Here is an 18988-nt window from a genome sequence, read left to right on the forward strand (position 1 = left end):
ACACAGAAAAACACGTTGACTTGTTTACTCATTTACAGACTATGAATGCATTTAAAAATATATATTTTAAGTAAATAACATTCTTCAGTACATGTGTAAGGGATGAATTAGAAAATAATCCTCAAACCAGAGGCATGCATTAATGAAACAGTGTTAATTCACCACAGCTGGCTGCTTATCATCCAGCCGGGGAGCATACGCCCTCTAGAGACGACAGAGAGGAAAACCACAGGCCCCTTTGATCGCACCATTTACAGTAATGAGGCCTTGAAGTCATTAATCCTTTTGTGTTCAATTATGGCAGCAGTGGAAGAAATACTTCACTAACTAATTACTATCATTAAGATGACACTTTACATTGGCTGCAAAACGGACCATCACTTCACTGTTTTGCAAGATGTCAGATAACTCAGTATACATACTTTTACCAAAACATTTAAAACCAGAAAAAAGCAAGAACTATTTTGCCTGTACATCTTAAACGCAATCATCTTTCAACTTAACCGTATCCTCACAATGCTTACTTGAACTTCAGCAACAAGACTTTGTATGTACCGAGAGGGGATCAGCTGTGTCCGTCCACACACAGTGATGACCTTACTGTTCACTTCTGACACTTCCAATCCACAGCATGACAAGATGACACATCTGCAAAGCTGTAATGAGCCCGGCCTGGTCAAAAGCCCCTGGTGTTGCGGTCTCCTATTCGCCCCCGAAGGATGCACAGCCGAGCAAGTAAACTTCACACTGTTTCTTTTAACATAATGATACAGCTCTCGGGAAGCAGAAGTCTGAGCGAACCAAAAGGAAATGTTTTTTCTGTGTATGTAAATGTGGCTGAGGTGAGAAAAAAAAAAAAACGCAACAAGCAGCAACAATTAGGCTTGTGTATGCTGAGAGAATTTGAATCATTTACTGGACTCTTTGTGCAATGTGCATCAGTTTGAGTGAAATCTAGCTATGACAAAAAATTCCTGCACCTGTAAACAACAATGCTGCCTCTGCTCACCATCTGTTATGCTGTGGACTTTGCAGAAGTTCCCCAAATCGCTTGTATTTAGTAACAATTTACCAACAGAGAGAAGTTGTCTGTCACCAGACAGAATTGTGGAACTGAATAGAGTATGACTTTCATTTTGCATGAATTTACCTGAGGAGGACTTTGCACGGTGGTGCTGCTTTGACATATGTCTGGAGGGAGGAGCCACGTGGCTGATGGGTGGAGATGGTTCCGGGATGTCCCGCCTCAGACAGAGATGAAGGTCCTGCTCCGAGAACAGCGTCTGGATCAGAGCCAGGTCCAGACTGGAGACGCACTGGCCATTGAGGACGAGGATTTCATCACCTGAGCGCAGACCTAGGAGACAGCGAGGGTTTAGAATAGCAAAAGGTGTCTGAAAACTATTTAAGGTTAGATTAGTTTGTTTAAAGATGTTTAAAGCTCCATTATTATTATGTTAAAAAATGTCATGTACATTAATGAGGCATAATATAGTATTTCATGAATATTTCAGACTTGTACAGCAGCATCTCATTGACAGCCCAGGCACACATTCTCTGCATATTGGAAAGTGAAGCACCTTGACGGTTGGCCAGCCCATCCGGAAGCACCTCGCTGACAAAGATCCTGCTGTTCTCCTGTCCGTCTACGTGCCCCGTTACGGCGAATCCTATGCAGAGTTGAGAAGAATGGATTAAAAATGTGCATAACTTAACATATGGCAAGAACAAAAGATCAGTAAAGCGCTGACTCACCAAAATCTGCCGCGCTGCTCGGCTTGCTCATGTGCAGAGTAAACACATTAATGGGCACCACCTCCAGCTGATCACTGACCTACGACCGACATTAGACAAATCAGCAAAAGTGCCTCAAGAAAGTTTTCACATCCCTCTATATATTTCTATGTTATTACACAAAAGCCTGATGGAACTTAACACAGCATAACTTTTATGAATGTTTGCAAACACTATGAATGGGCAGGGAGTTATATGGTACCGTAATTGTGAAAACCATCATTTTTTCTTTCATATTTATTCACAATTTTAAATTTAAATGCATCAAGGGTAATCAGGGACTGTTAAAAGGGAAAAAAAGGATAATTTACGAGTTCATATTTTTCTGAACCAACAGTAATGGCGTGTATCCTTGTTACATGAATCCTCACCAAGTTGTCCAGAATCTCATCAGAGGAGACGTATCTGTCTTCCACTTCCTGTCCCACTGTCCTATGCAGACGAAGACAGTACACAGTGGGGTCCAGCTGTTTTACCTATAAACACACAAGAACAAATTCTCAGAGCGTGCGCATGGTGACAATGTCCCTCTGCATTTTTCACACAGCGGCGCCTCGCACAACAGCTGCAGCGTGGCCCGGGCGTGAATTATTCAGGCCTTACACGTTTGTGATGAGAAATTTGCACTAAACAAAATGGCTTCACCCTGAGGGACAGTAGCGTGTGCGCGTGTGTGTCTGTAAAAGTCAGCCAGACAATGGCTGAATAGATGTGTTACGCTCCACCCTTGGGAGAGAAAATTGGCAGAATCGTTGCTATGGGGAATCCAGTCCACATAGTCAAATGAGGGCTGTGGTTAGTAAGCAAACAAGCAATCGCATCACTCTACTCTACTCTACTCCACTCCACTCAAGAAGGGGATTTAAATTGTTTTACTTTTACAAACCTTTCTACTATTACTGCTGCTGTGAATTCAACACACTTATGCTGTTGCTACAACCAAACATACATTAACACTGGCTCTAAATGAGCTCAGGATAAATTCATCAAAACTGCTCAGAATCCAAGGAATAGTGTTATATTGGCTGTAACATTTTAAGGTGCAAATTACTCAAGATTGTTTTTGTTTTGAATTCTGACAACATAGTGTGATAGATGTACTTTAATCACTTTCTTGTTTACCTTTCTACAGGCTGATGAAACAGTGACAATGTGGTATCCTATTTTGTATATAACACTGTTGAAACCTCCCTGTTGTGTGGTGAATGCATCAGTTTCTTTGCGAACCAACCTTGCATGCCAGAGAAAGAAGGTCAGTCGCTGCCTGGTCTCTCCTGACTGGAATCTGGACTGTCGAGCTGTCTGGCATGTAGACGCTCGTGACCATATCTGCCACGCTGTCCCACACTCCGCCTTCTGGGGGCGACATTGAGTAGATGCTGCTCAGGACGTCCAGCCTCTGAGAAGAACACAAATAAAACAGTGATGGGGGGGGGTCAGAGAGCGAGGTGGAAGTAAGCACAAGGTGGGAGGAGCATCGAGGACTGAATGTGGCAGACGCAGAGTTACGGCCCACAAATCAATACAGTTCCATTAGTGTAAATGCCTGGCCATGGATCAAGAGACGAGGCGGAAACGTCATAGAACTAGGCTTTCACAGATTCATTTGACAGCACAGACTGGCGTTTCTTCAAATGATAGACTTCGTAATGAGCATGTACACATGTCTAGACGTCCTCCGTGATATCAGCGTTCTCCATACGAAAAGCCACTTGCAAGTGCGCGTGATGCAATAGAAAGGGGGCAATTCATATTCAAGTCAGCCATCGGAGGGTAATTATTTGTTGGTGGCAGAAAAAAATGAGGTTTTGGACTGAGTATTAAAGAAACGGGTACTCTATGCTTTGGTAGCTTGGGGTTTTGGTAGCGACTGTATGTCTCTTGTGGGGAAAGACCACAATTATCGAGGCTGTGGGCACCAGGGAAACACTAAGACCACACCAAGACCACCGAACCTCCAGTGAATCAGCAAGTCTGACAGCTTTGGAGACTTAGGGAACACAAAAGATGATTGGTGGTCGACTATGGAAAAATGTTTAGCTTCAGGTCAGTGCAACCAGCCGCTTAGTATGATGGTATTTGGGATATAAAATTACAGGAAAACTCGCAGAAGGATGAGCTGAAATACCCCACCATTTTTGACTCTAGTAAATAAGCCTTAAACTGATGCATTATACTGGGAGAGATACATTTAAAACAGAAAAAATGGCTTAAAGGACGAGATAAAGTCTGAGATTTAGAGGAGCATTTAGCTTTGAACACCAGTGAGTCACCACAACCACACAGAACGAGCTTATCCCAGTGTATCCAGGCTAAACACAAGCAGACAGTCAACTTTCCAGCCAAATATCCAGAATGAGAAGCTCAGAAAGTGTGGTTCAAAATGTTTCGCATGTACAAAATGTCACCTATTTCAGGATATGAGGTCATAATTAGTCAAGGTGGAATAACAAGTCAAAATGGGAACTTATTATGGGTACAGGCGGCTGGTTAACTAATGGAAAAAAAGGGCAGTGATTGGTCAGCGGTTGCTTGGTGACCAGAGAACTACGGTGATTTTCAATGAGCAATATTGTTGTCTTTTTTTTTTTAAGTTATATTTATAAAGTAGCAGTAATTATATCTTCCACATCTGCTGGTGAGCTTTCCGTACTGCAGAGAGGCCCTTCATGTATTAAAATTTCCCTTCTCCACCCTATAGCAATCATATGTGGAATTACTTGAACAGCTTCGGATTCAAAAATAGGTTCTTAGCAACGAAAGAGTAACAAAAGAAACACAGACAGCACAATTTAAACATATTGAAAGACTGTGTCACCAATTTTTCCTCTTTTCCTCAGAATTAGCCACAAAAAGGCCAGTTTGGGCACTTGCTCCTTCAGTGTCCGGTTTGAGACCCTTTGTATTGATGGGCAGTGGAGCGTGGCGAGAGGTGGTGACACAGACAGAGAGTTCAGGATGTCCGGGATCCCAGTCATTCTCCGGAAAGCGAAGAGGGAAGCAGGTGAAGCGAGCGGGATTTCATTCCTGGAGCCACTGATGAGATTTTCTTTTCTTTCTTTTTTTTCAGGGCTGTGTAGTAACAGACTTGGGCTTTTGTGTCTAAGAAAAGAGCAATCCCGAAAAAAAGAAGAAAAAAATCCCCGCAGTGGATTAATGTGAGATCCAGCCCTCCTGTTCTTACAACTGTTGAGCCGCTGGGATTTTGGTAGACACTAAACACGCAGTTAATTCTTCGCCCAGATGTCACTAAAGAAGAACACGAGATCACGTCACGATAAAAGGCAGGCGACGTAGGATTTTGTAAACAAAGTTGGCCTTGGTGACCTTTAAGGATTTATAGACCTGCAAAGTTGACATTTGGTTTTCAAATCTTTAAGCTGCAATATCTCAAAATCTCTCATGCTGTCTAGTAGATTTTACCACTTGTGTATTATTTTTTTTAAAGCAAGTCAACCTGGACCTTTTCAGCTTGTCTTTTGCCCATTTATGTGTATTTGACAAGCAGCCTAGACTAACAAGAACACTGCCCTTAAATTACAAAGATACGTTTATGCTGGTGTTTCATTTGCTTTTCTCATACCATGTTAAAATTCTGGTTATGACTATATGCCAATATAAAAAAAAAAGTTTTCTTTGACTGCAGGAAAGAAAGGGTAATATTTAGCGCTGTGTTTTTTTTCACACCAAGTGCCTCCTCATTATATATTTGACCCTCGAAGTAACTCCAGGCCTAGATAAAGATCAAATCAGGACTAAATGTCTAAATAGGGTTTAATGACAGTCAAATAAAAATAAATTGGAATAAAAAATGTCTAAACTGAGAGTTAACCATGTCTAAATATATTTTACACAGACATAGGGCGTATACATAGGCCCTTTTATGGAGACCATTCTATACTCATTTCTCACCTATCTTTTATTGAAGCTTCTCCATATTTGCCTCTATAGTATGTAACCACCATAGTCTCCAGAGTACATGTAAACCAGGTAGCAGAACGCTGACACTCGTGACATAAACAGCACAAGATAAGAGGTACATACATGCACCTTTTCACTTGACATCACTTCAAAGAGATTAGCGGAAAATGATGGCTTAATAGTGTATTTCAGGGGGGATTTGGGACCAATGGAGGACAAAAGGCAAAGTCATCAGCACTGATAGAAGGAACTGTATGTGTTGACAAAAATCAATCACGCTGCACTCGCCCTTCTGTCTCCCTCCACTTCTTGTCTTAATCCCTGCTAAATCAAAATGGATTCTGTTGACGCGTTGTTTTTTCTCACATTCACAGTGGAGACCAAGCTAAAAGACCAGTGTTCAACCACAAGGAGTCGGCCGCAATTAAGGCCATAATAAAGTGTTAACCCAATGAAAGCCTGCACTGTTCCCTCAAACTGCTGCTACAAAGGCTGCCTTTTCACAGCAGCCACATTCACCACTAACTCGAATAATAGCATCCGGTGACCACAGTGGTACCAGTGGGATTTTACATTTGATCTATGGAAGTCAATACCAACACATCAGTTTAAAGCAGTACAAAGTAACTCATGCCCCTAGAGGCCATAAGCGCCACTGCAGATGTTGTAGCATGTTGCGTTTTTTTTAGTGTCCGTGAGAGTAAATACTACGTAATATATGACACCTGCAAAGGCAATCTGGAATATGTGAAGCCTTGTACGTCAAGGTTAGTTGCAAGGCAACTGCACAATTAAACACTTATTGAAGCAGCCAAGTGATTTAACTAATGTTTAAAAATTAAGTTCTCTTACTGACATTCTTGTCTAAATTAATGATGGCCTTTTTCAGTCAGTCAGTAATGGGCAACAAAGTAAGAAAATTCACAAGCCTAAGCAGAAAATACCGTCTATCAGGAAATTCTATTCATGTGTCATGTGGAGCATTCAGCCTCCATGTTCACAACATTCTGGCCATCCTGCACCCTTGTAAAATTCTTGTCAGACGTTCTTCCTTATCTCGCACCTACACCTCAACATAAAAGGATTTTCTTCTTTGATGCCGTACGAGCAATACACGTGTCAGCAATATCTCCAGGAGGGTCACTATCAAAGGCTTACAATGAGCAGAGGTCAGGCAAACAGCACACTCCGCAAGGAGGGCAACATTTTGGAATGAGATCCAATTGTGGTAGCGATTGGATTGGCAGTTTATTTAAAAATCAAAATTCAGTGCACATTTTCAACACGTCCAAGAGTTGTAACATTTGAGAGAAACACAAATACTGTTGTACACACTGGGTTCGCAGGTTTTATATATTATGAGACCCAATGGAAACAGGATATTACGTTGTTTGCTGAGGAGGGCATTAGATAAATGAAAGAACTGCAGCCTTTGAAATGTGATAATCAGTTTGCAATTTCAAGCCTACACTTCTCCTGTCTTTTCCATGTTGAAAACCAATTTTATTCATAAAACTTTATCGCTGGAATGAACTGACAGCTGCTAAAAGAATATCCAACAGATGTACCACTGGGCAGAGTTGTTATGACTCACCTCAGAGCTTCTGGGAGGGAGGTTGTACGATTGACCCACGCTGTCGCCATCAAAGATCTGGAAGGAACACAAAGACACTCAGCGGGGCAGACGAGACACAGGGGCACCATGCATTTTGACTCATAAGCGATTTGGGTCGCAAACAGTATTGGACACATGTGGTGACATTATGAGGCTAATTAAAAAGTACATGTGGTGAGTAACTACTTTGATTCTGGCTTTGAGAGTGCAGTGATGGCAATCTGCTCAGTGTGAGGGTAAAAGACACATTTTATTTCATTCTGGTTATTACTGTGGGTAAAATTGTACAGATACAGGTTGCAGGAAGGTTGTATATCGAGGGACAGTGTTTGCTACAGCTGCATAATTACCTGCCTAAACCAAACTATACATTCTGTATAACCAGCTGGTCATGGTTGATAGAGGAAGAATGTGTAGTGCCAATTAAAATCTACTCAAATCTGACAGGTTGGCTATTCCTGAGTAAGTAATAAAAATCCACAGCACTATTGGACACTACAATTGTAATCTCTGCTAAAACAGCCAGCCAGCCAGAGCAGTTATGACAAGAAAATCACTACAATTTCTCCATCGGTGTGTGCTAGAAATCCTTCCTCTTTTGCTCCATTTGATCTCCTCCGGTCTCCTCCAAGTGATTGAAAGGTGTGTCAGCCGCTGCGGTGTGTGCGTGCTCGGGGCTAAGCTTGGCTGCTTGTAGGTGACTGTGAGGGCTTTAACAAGTCTATAACACAGCGGTGACAGCGAGCCATCCGTTATTCAGCTGGTGCGACGGCTGCGCTCACCCAGACAGGGGATTTTGCAGAGCACATTTTGTCATTGGGCAAAAGAGGCGTCATTGGTGACAAGATGATAAGGCAAATGAGAGTTCTTGTCTTCTCATAAAGTCAAAGTCTGGATGTGGTAAACATTCTTAAGGCTAAATTTGCTTGTGAGTTACACTAAAGAAGGATGAAGGGGAAAATCAGAGCTTAAAGAAGGATCTGCCAAATACTCTGCTGAGCCCTGCAACCCTTACATTCGGCAGGTTTAACAACATACCTACATGTAAGCATGGGATCACACAAGCATTACCCGCACATTTCCTCAAGTGAACGCAAACCCTCCTCTGACCCTGCAGTAACCCTCCCTCCCAAGCACTCGTGCATTTACAGCGTTAATGTAAACGTACACTAAATTTAGCGTGCCTCACCAGCGCTCTCGCAAATCCTCACATCTCCCTGGCCTACTTCCCACAGAACCTGCTACTGTTTACACTTATCTCTGGACAGAGGAGAAAACAGAGATGGCTGACTTTAGGGCTGGGGTTGTCAGGAATAAGTGTTGAGGGGCTAAACGGGATTTAGACTCCCGTCAACAGAGATGAGTCAGTATGGAAATTGTGGTACCAAGGCTGCAGGCGAGCTCTCTGATGTTTAGATGTTGGAGGAGAGAGCAGTAAAAGCGGGCAACGGGAGAACGGAAGATGAAATAGTGGGTGAAAGAAGAATGAATGTGCTAGAAATGTAGCGGAGGTGATGAAGATAGGAAGAGAAAAGGGTATTCTTGTGGCTTCATAGTCTGAGGTGGAAGAAGCAATCGAAACTTGAAGAAAAAAGTAAAAGATGAAGTGTTACCGCTAGTACAATAATCACTTAACAACCAAATAGACTTTGCCATGGTTAGGTCAGATTATATTCTACATTATTTATATGCTACATCTGCGTATTGTTTACAAGCCACCAACTGTGCTGATGACATAGACAGCGCTCAGAAATAGTCACATAACAGGAAAGCCCTCCCTAAGACACTGGAGGAAGCCTTTGAGGGAAGGATGACCTGAGAGGAAAAGGGAAGCTTTTTAATATTTAGCATCTTTACACCAGCCATCTGTGGGCTGTAGATAGACAGAGTGAGAGAATGAGAGAAAGCGAGAGGCACAACGGGAGGAGCGAAGCGAGAGAATGCCATCCACCGCATATGGCTTTTAATAATTCATATTTGTGGTAACAGCGCCACCTCTCAGCCTTCTGCGCTGGGCTTCATGAGAATTGGCTGGGCCCTTGTTGAAAAATAACAACCCGCAAGACTAAATCTTTCCTCCTCCTTGACACATGCGACTATGCCTGATGGGCCCGAGCAAATCGTAACACTTTTGCATGTCAGTCAGCGGGGAGCGTGATTAGCATTTAACGGCGCTAACCTGCATCGCAGCTAATAAAAAGACGTTTTCCTCCACTCCATTTAAGGTTTGCAGTCTCGAAATAGACCACCAGCGTTCTCTGCGGGATGCCTACAGGGCTGCATGAGTGGTGGATTCCCGTATCAATAAATAAGCAGGCTAATTACTAACCTGGGAGAGAGGATTCCAGCCCCCTTTTTACCCCACAGCACCTGGGTGAGGAATGCTCCCCCTGCGCTTCCAATGATGGGAGGTTTGCACTAAAACTTCACAGGGGATTCAGGGCTTGTGTACTTCTAATTAATAAACTCAGCTTCAGGCAGGATTGTAAGTCAAAGCAAGACTCTAAGCAGCGCTCTTTCTACTGTGCCCTGGCTGGGTAAAGCAGGCAATAAGCCGGCATGTTTTCTGGTTGTTTACTTAATGAATATGCACACCGGGGCAGAACATTAGACCTTGTGAAATGAAGTCAGTGTGTGGTTATGTTTTTATTCTGAGCTGTTGAACACATGCAGCGAGTGTAAGTAAGAATTGGGAAAGACCACCTGAAGAGTTTTATTACGAAGGGATTCAGAGGAGATTACCGTATGTCATTTCAAGGGCTAAAAGAGAGAATAGCAACAACAACTTTTCGTGGTTTAGAAACTGCAACTGAATCTTGGCATGTTTGTGTATCTGCCATATGGGATAAGCTACTTTGCAATTTCTAGCAAAAGTCTGAAAGGTCAAAATGTTCCAGCCTATTCATCTGCATCAAAATGACACACATCTAATCTACAGGTGTAATGCCTGACTGTGCCTCTTGACTATAATGAATGCTTGCTATGTGTCCTGTAATTTTGAGCTTGTGCTGTACCTGCGATGCAGACGGCCTCTTCTCTCGTCCCCTTCTGGTCAGATTGTCCAGGCCTTTGAGGGAGGAGAATAGACCTCTCTTACGCTGCCTGCAGGTCAGGGACAGTGAACGCCTCCTCAGCGTGGCCTCATCACGGGAACAGATCTACACATGCACACTTATCAGCAATGACATCCATTTTCTCACTAAAATGTCATCTTATCAGGTTATCTTAATCACACTGTTCCAGTAATGTGGGTGTTTTGTAATAAAGCGAGCAGCAATGTGCAACAACTGTATTCCTGTCTTCAGACGGTCTTTGGCAATGACCTTTTTCCATACAATAGCTGACACATTGAACAACGCACCTTCACATTAATTTAGACTATTTCTAACATAATTCTAACTTTTGTACTTTTTAAAGCAACATTATACATGTTTTTTTGTTCACCGCACTTGTTGTAAATGTGCTTTATGAATAAACTATGACTTAATGAGCACTCAGTTCATCTTACTTTTCATAGTTCTTTCACTTCTGCTATAGTTACTAATACAACAACTGCAACTAATAGACCATGATCAGGTTCAAGAAGTATTTTTTTTAAAATATCCTGAGATGGTATGAATATTTCCAAATGTATTCAAAGGTGAATGTACTTAGTAGTTTGTGAAGAAGATTTTCTGTCATATATGCAATGTATATAGAGAAACTGTATTGTTCTAAGTCTCTTACCAATGCGTGAAATGAGGACACGGAAAAGATTCCCAGGCGGGCCAGGGTGCTCTTGGTGGGCCGGCTCGCTGTGGCCAGCAGGCTCTTTGGATTAGGCAGCTCTCCTCCTTGCAGACTGGCCAGGTAACAACGCATCCTAAACAAGTCCATGTTGAACCTCTCCAAGTTCTGCTCCCACTGCTGGATCTGGAAAAAGTTTGAAATCTTAATTAGTGAACCTTTTTTAGTACACCGTGGGGGTAAAGTTGATTATGGCAACCCAGGGTCAGTGTAGTGCTTTTTGTTGAATTGCTAGCAGATGTTGGAATGGGGAGGCAAAGTGGTTGATAGCACAAGTGACTGCACATCGGACTTCATGCACTGTAAATCTGTAGACCTATTTTATGTACTAAAAGGTACTGCAATATTGTCCAGACCTTTAAAAACTATTCTCACGATTTACAGCAGCTCTCTTTTGCTGTTTGCATATGTTAGCTTTAGCAAGTGCTTAGTCGGTTGGCTGGAGACAACTTTTAATGGGAACACTTTCACTTAAACAACCCCCAATAACAACGAAGTTTAATGGCTTGAGTTCATCAACAATAGTGCGCCTTGTGGACTTGTCCAATTACAGTCCGCCCTGATGGAATTTCATAGCATTACACAGTGCGGCAATGGGGCAGGCATCGCTTTGTGGACCTCTCACTTTTTAAACATCTTACACGAAAGCAGCTGCACACAAATCACCATTGAAGCGGGGCAAAACCGTGTGCAATGTGCCATGAAAGCGCGCGTATATCAGCACAGGTGGACACACAGACCTTGAGTCAATGACATTTAGAGCATACAGCATTGAGAGCAAGGAATCCTCATACTTCTGGGTTGATCTTGAGCTTGGCATTCAGTCATTCATACACATGGAAAACACAGCTAAACTATCACCTGAGAAAGTTAAAAGGACACAACTGAAGAGATTTTTTTAGATACAGTATTGCAGGATAGTTTTCTATTCAGTTAATTTGCCATTTGCCGTAAAAACACAAGGCACTGTCAACATTCACAAAACCATAGTGACAAAAAAACCTACAACTAAAAGACAATAGCCCAATAAGTTAAATAAGCTCAATTACAAGATTCACCTCTGCCACTTAAAGCAGTACTAAGTAACTCATTCCCCTAGAGCAGTGCTTCTCAACCTTTTGGAGTCGCGACCCCCATTAACAGTTAAAGGGGTTCGTGACCCCTGCTCGGGTCACACTGTGAGAAATAAGGACATTAGCCTATATAATTCTTAAAAACAAAGACAAAAATTTAAAAAAAACAAATTTGTTTCGCGACCCCCAGGTTGAGAACTACTGCCCTAGAGGCCATAAGCGCCACTGCAGGTGTCGTAGCATGTTACGTTTAAGTTTTTTACTCATCAATTGTCCGTGAGAGTAAACACTGCGCTGACAAAAAAGACAAAGGGAGAGAGGGATATTGTGCATCCAATTACACAATGGACATCATTTTTGTCACTCAAACTTGGCAGTAAATACTGTTTAAGTGGCGCCAGCCCGCAGATAGCTTGCCTGCTAGCCTGTTAGCTTCTTCTTCGTGATTCTATTAGTGTGTATTGCACCTCTGGGTCGGAACAGGGAAAGTTGCAAGCATGGTTTTCTGGCCAGAGACACCGGGGGAGATAAAACACCCCCCGATAATCCCATTAACACTTGTATTACCTCCAGTGGGACAACAAAAAGGATTTATTAAAGTAAACAAGTTACTGCTTTAAGCAATACTGAATGGAACCATCACTGCTGCTTCTGCTACCTTTTTTTTTTTTCCCAACAGCACCTAACCAAAGAATATAAATTAACTAGTCACCCAAATTGCAAAAATATGTTTGGCTCGGTCCAGCAGTGAAATACTGGTGTCTTTATTCAGGCTGGTTCAAAAATAGACCTGAGCATGAAATTAAATTGGAACATTTATTCCGAGCATCTTTGTTGTCCCTTAAAAATGCTTATGCCGTGTTTGTCAACCGCCTTCCGAGACCGGCCTGAATCAGTGCTTTTAGACAAACAACATCATCAGTTAAAACCAGGATCCCATCTGCGCTGCACGCACAAATTATTTACATGCATTTCAGGCCCATTAAGTCGGGGCACAAATGAGCAATCCTTATAAGTGACTCGCATCTTTTTCTTATTGGCCCTCTTTAACATCTGCTGCCTTCAAAAAGGTCCTGCATAATAGGCACAGCATTGCAACTTGATCATTGGCCTAGCGCATTTGAAGGGAGGGGGCACATCGGTAACATCAAACGGTCTCGACGTCGCTCAGACATGGGTGGGGGGGGGAGATGGTGCAGGGGTACATCAAAGTTTAGCCCTAGTTGATCCATGAAAAAAGAGGGAGAAAAAAAAAACTAAATCTGTCATCAGCCTCCAGGCACAGTTCTCCCCTGTACCACTCTCTGACCCTGTGATTGAGGTGGCATCCCGGGGTAATTGGAAGCAGATACATCGCATGCTCATCGTCTAAGAGTCCATAAGCCCAGTGACAAGCCCACTGGTCATCAAGGGTGCAGGTCTGACAACAGCACTCTCCATTTATATGGTGGTCGCGAGAAGGCGTTTGTCCACAGTGAGAGGTCTAGCAGAAAAGCCAAAAGGGAAATTGGGTGGAAGAGAAATTGTGTCACAATTGCAAGATATGTAACCTAAGAGAGGCATTCACAAGGGGCAGACCACGGTGAAGGAAGTATCTTAAGGTTTCATGGTATTGATATAGTGACCATAGCATCATTCAGATTATCCATGGGTTCAAAGTGATGAAATATGCGGACAGCTGACATCAGTTAACCTCTAAACCCCCACCTGAACCAAGCACATTTTTTCCCATTCGGCTTTACCCAAATCTAAAAGCTCATTGGGAAAAAGCGTCAAAATAGAGACAAAAAACAATTACACAAAAAAGCAACAAAAAAATACAGAAAAACAACTAAAGATTTACAAAAAGACAAAAAAAGACAAAAATGCAACAAAAAAACATACAGCAAAGCAACGAAAAAATATCAAAAATACAACGAACAACACAGCAACAACACCTGGAAAAAAACTTTAAGCCAAACTGGAGAAAATGTGCTCAGTTAAGTCCTCACCATGACGCTCATAAAAGGAAAAAGGTTGTCAATGTTTTATCATTTGAGTCAAGAAACCGCATAACTCTAAATGACATAGAATCCATTTCAGGATTTCATTTTAACTTGATGACTTTTAACTTATGAGTAAATGTGTGGGGCAATCATGTAGATAAGACTTCTTAGGAACTAATACTCCAGTCATGGCTGGAGTAGATTTGACACAGCCGTACCAGTACTGTGGAAGAATTTTAATATGACTGACCAGGCGAGTTCAACTTTCCCACACTCCACAGCAAACACTTATTGTCCTGTGCCAGTATTAGTGTTGTTGTTCAGCTTTAGGTTATTGGCTCTTTATGCCAGTGTAATCTGCTGTATGTGGGCCACAGTGGCGTGCTGGGTGCTTGAGCTCCTCCCTGGGGCTGTGCAGGGGAGGAAGAAGAGGATGATGCACACACACAGAGAAACCATTACTCGAAAACATCTGGAATCACAATCTGATGCTCTGGGAATGAGCCGATCCCCGGGGTTCCTGTAGTGAAGCGCTTGGGGACTGGTGCAAGAGAAGGATCTTTGGAAAGTCCATCTATTGCACATTTCAAAATCCACAAAAAGCCAAGGATATGCCCCAAAATGTTGTAGAAAACAAACCAAATACTAACCCTGTACGCTATTGTTTGGCTGCAATGAAGTTTACTTTCCAGTCTTTTGTTGAGCGTGTTAAACATACCTGGTTCTCAATGGCTTTGCGGTTCTTGGGGTCGTGGACCACAGTCAGCTGCAGCTCAGCCATCTTCTTCATCTTGCTGTCCATGTCGATCTTTTGCAGCAGAGCTCGGACCTGGGTCCTCAGCAAACGCACGGTGTCCTCTTTACCCTGACGCTTGGCCAGGAGAGAGGCGCTGGCAGAGTGGACAGCGGTCACCCAGTTCTCCAGGTCGGTCTGGTTAGAGGCCTGCCAGAACAAAATACACACAATAGTCTCATATTAGGGGCATGTCCCATTAAAGGAAACATTCAGAGACTATTTTAGGGTGTAAAGATTTACATTTCCACCTATTTTTCTGTTGTTTAAAATGTAGTTATTCTTTAAGGTAAAATTATAAACATGTTCCAGTGCAAAATACAGTAAACATTTTTAAAGCTTATGAATGATCTGTTATTATTTAGTTACAATATCTCACACGTTAAGATGACATGCCAGCCCGGCTGTGACAGATTATTCAAAGCAAACCTGATTGATTCTGCACACATGCTTGTTATGCACTGAAAATATGCACAGTTAATCATCCGTCTCATAATTATTTTTGCATGATGGCCTTGAAATCAATAGTACTTCCTTTCCACCAAGAATGACTCAATATAAACAAATAGTGTAAGCAGAAACACTTGTGTGGCTGCAGAGATTGTTTTGCCTCTGGGCCAGCTCCATATGGCAGTTTTTATTAGATGTAGGTCTAGACTCTGTCACCTGCAGCAGTCTGGGAGCTTATGTTTTTTAGCACGGAGCAGGCTACTCAGCAAGAACCAGGGACGGGTATGAATTTGTTAGCAATATCTAGGTCAGTTTTTACAACGGACAAACCGAAGCTTTCTCCAGGCACTTGGCCGACACATTCGCAATTTAAAATGGATTCAGCTAAAATTGAAATTTCATATGCAACACTCTGGGAAAGAGGTGCCAAGTTTGCTGTGACTGCTGTAATTTCGTGACCCTCTAAAGTTGAACTTAAACAGATTCAGCAAGCTAGAAAATAAAAAAAGTTCCTAAAACAGTATTACGTACCTGGAAGAGATAGACGTCCCCATACGAGTTACTGAGACAGAAGACGTTTTCTTTCTTGGGGTGCTCAGGGACAGCCTGGACAATGCTGTCTTCTGCTAGGAGAGCATAGCGAGGACACATGTCCTGCTCCGGGGAACCTTTACCATATGTCTCATAGAAGAGCAATGTACAGCCTGGAAAGTACACAAAACATGCAGTATTGATAGTAAGTCCAGAGCTGACAACATAACAAAATGTATTAACTTCAGTATATTGTGGCATAAACTGAACTCTGGCAAAGAAATGTTTATGTGTTTTAACATTGGACATTGTACAGTATTTGATATGTAATATGAGAGTGAATGTTAGGTAGAAGTGACCTTTTATTATCATTTTTAGGAGACTGGGCTGGTTGCAGGGTGGGGGACGGTGTGGGTATGGGAATGAGGGTGGATGCGGGTGGAAAGTGTGTGGGTATGGGAGGGCGGGTGGGGGTGGGTGAAAGGTGTGTGGGCATGGGGGGCGGGTGGAAAGTGTGTGGGTATGGGAAGGCGGGTGGAAAGTGTGTGGGTATGGGAAGGCGGGTGGAAAGTGTGTGGGTATGGGAAGGCGGGTGGAAAGTATGTGGGTATGGGAAGGTGGGTGGTTGTGGGTGAAAAATGTGGGTATGGGAAGGCGGGGGGGGCGCGGGTCGAAAGTGTGTGGGTATGGGAATGGTGGGTGGGTGCGGGAGCAAAGTCTGTGGGTATGGGAATGTGGGTGTGTGTAGATGTAAAGTGTGTGGGTTTTAGAAGGAATAGGACTATGCGAGTGAGTGCAGGGGTGAATGTGCAGAACAAGTGTTAAGGACTGACTGATGCTCTGCAGAGTGAGTGGTGTGTGGTGTAGCCGGGCCTGGTCCGGTTGGGGACAGAGGATGGAAATTAGCTTGAGCTATAATCCTGCATTTTAAGTATACTGTACTTTGTGTAAATGCATTGTCCCTTTTAAATAAATAAATACAAAAAATACAAAAAATAAAATATTGTAAACTAAAGGTTAGAATTTTATATTGAGTGATGTTTCCTTTTATATTTAGTTCATGTATAGTTTGGCAATAAATCCTGGGTTTTTCTTCTCTCTTGGTCAAAATTCTCTTGCATATGTTTTAATCGTGCATCAAACTTGACTTCATATTTTCTTACCTGCAATAAAATATGATTGAAATATTATATATAAAATATATAATATATAAAAAAGAGTGCATTGTAGCACAATATTACCAGGTTCTGCTAGTGATCCACAGCCACTATCTGTTTTTGCCTTTTAGATATTCTGTCTATTGCATATTTATCTGAATTCTCAATTAGCAGCTTTAAAACTTCACGTGCCAAAGTCATTAGCACGAGGCTCCTGAGAATCCTCACTAGAATGCAGGATTACCTTATTTTTTACGTATAATCTGCTTAAGCGTCATAAAAGAAAACCCACACACTTCAGCATATTGTTCAGCTCATAAAGCATGTAGTATAATGAATCTGACCTTTCAGTGTGACCCAGTACTGCTTCCACTTGCGGCGCGTGATCAGCTCCAGCTTCCTGTCTTTGTGCAGCGTGACCAGGGGTTTGAAGGAGAGCCACCCCGCCCGCCTCACCATGCCCTGCTCCTTCTCGAACAGGAGGTCCAGCTGCTCCAGGGACCCCTCGGCCGACTCGCTGCTGCTCTCCCCCTCCTCGGTGCCGGTGGATGGGTCGGGTCGCTCCGCCACCGCCCCCTGTCCCGCGCCGGGCTCCAGCTCGCGCATGAAGTTCTCGTAGATGTTCTGGCGCAGGGCATCGTTGGTGTTTTGGTGTATAGCCCCTGAAGATTGCGTTCTTGAAGAGCCGGGGAACCACAGGAGGCTCGAGACTTGGGAGGGAGAGCTGGTGTCTGTGGCGAGGCCGTCCACGCCGCTGTCAAAGGCATCGCTGTGGTCCTTGTATCGACCAGAATCCTACAAGGAAAGCGAATACATAACAGTTAAGGCCATAAGGGCAACTGAACTGCAGTAGAACATAATAACATAAACATAATAAAACATGACGACGACACTGGCAATGCTAATTTTGCCGTGGGTTATAAAATATAAAGCATTTGGAAGAGGACCTAATGTATTTAAACCTCATGTTTGGCTAATTGTAGTAAAAGCAAAGCTGCGACATCCCCATGGAAACAAGCTGGTATTGTCCCAGATTTGTTTCCCAATAAAAACAATTAAACAAAAGTTCATCGTTGTTATTAAACAAACAGGAAGTTGCTTTAGGAATTATACTAATAGTCTATAGTACAACCTTTATCTTTTAAGTTTTTAAGTGAAGTTTTTCCCATCAAACTCCTTGTTCCTTGTATCCTTGTAAAACTTTTCTGCCAACTGCGGCATGACAAAAGATAATCCCTAGTTCACTTTACCTGTGTGTATGCAAGTGGCAACAATGTTATATGCCTGAGGAGAGCGTTTCTATTTTCTATTTTTAGGCAAAGAAATCAATGTTCTCTCCATAAACTTCCAATTAGACATTCTCTATCGGGAAAAATTGGCGTAGACACTTCCAAAGTGTCTAGTCCAACTCCAAGCTACTTCAAAGTCAGCATTACCGCCCCTGAATCTTCTGCGAGGCTGAGAAAGTGGGACAAATTTCCTGTGATGGCACCTGGGAGCTTGGAAGCCTCTAGGCTCAGACAATTTCACGTCATTCCAGCTCTGTTGTGGCTTCCCTATTCCCCAAATGAACACTCGATGGGAGTGCGCTCTTTCATGCCTAATGACGAGCCTACCCACACTTGACTAGATTGCAGCATCGATTTTGCCCCTAGCAACCGAGTGTAGTGTTCTCAACACCACCACTTCTCTGGAACATCATTGTCATCATATTTTTGCCCACTTTTAATCACTTTTTAATTCACCATGACTCTTGGTCATCTTTTTCATTTTTCCAAAGACAGAGTGATGGCATGTTTTGTAAGTCCTTGTCTGATTAGAGAGCTATGTAGAAAAGTCCAAGTTGTAGCCCACTTAAAAAGGTTTCAGGTGTCTTATTATTA

The 18988-nt window shown here is 42.7% G+C and overlaps 1 protein-coding gene across 3 annotated transcripts in view; it reads right to left on the reverse strand.

Moving 5' to 3' along the window:
* The window catches only part of tiam2a (TIAM Rac1 associated GEF 2a), an 84497-nt gene that overhangs the window by 24565 nt on the left and 40944 nt on the right, over nucleotides 1–18988 (reverse strand). For all 3 annotated transcript variants that reach the window (XM_079573982.1, XM_079573984.1, XM_079573983.1), the window contains exons 4-14: nucleotides 17450–17900; nucleotides 15949–16121; nucleotides 14893–15117; nucleotides 11057–11242; nucleotides 10345–10488; nucleotides 7310–7366; nucleotides 3026–3193; nucleotides 2166–2270; nucleotides 1756–1834; nucleotides 1581–1670; nucleotides 1151–1357 (exon numbers count right to left, since the gene is read on the reverse strand). In XM_079573982.1, the coding sequence (XP_079430108.1) occupies nucleotides 1151–1357; nucleotides 1581–1670; nucleotides 1756–1834; nucleotides 2166–2270; nucleotides 3026–3193; nucleotides 7310–7366; nucleotides 10345–10488; nucleotides 11057–11242; nucleotides 14893–15117; nucleotides 15949–16121; nucleotides 17450–17900 (1885 nt within the window). The remainder of the gene's footprint in view (nucleotides 1–1150; nucleotides 1358–1580; nucleotides 1671–1755; nucleotides 1835–2165; nucleotides 2271–3025; nucleotides 3194–7309; nucleotides 7367–10344; nucleotides 10489–11056; nucleotides 11243–14892; nucleotides 15118–15948; nucleotides 16122–17449; nucleotides 17901–18988) is intronic.

This window comes from Gobius niger (genome assembly GCF_951799975.1).
Source record: "Gobius niger genome assembly, chromosome: 16".
NCBI lineage: Eukaryota > Metazoa > Chordata > Actinopteri > Gobiiformes > Gobiidae > Gobius > Gobius niger.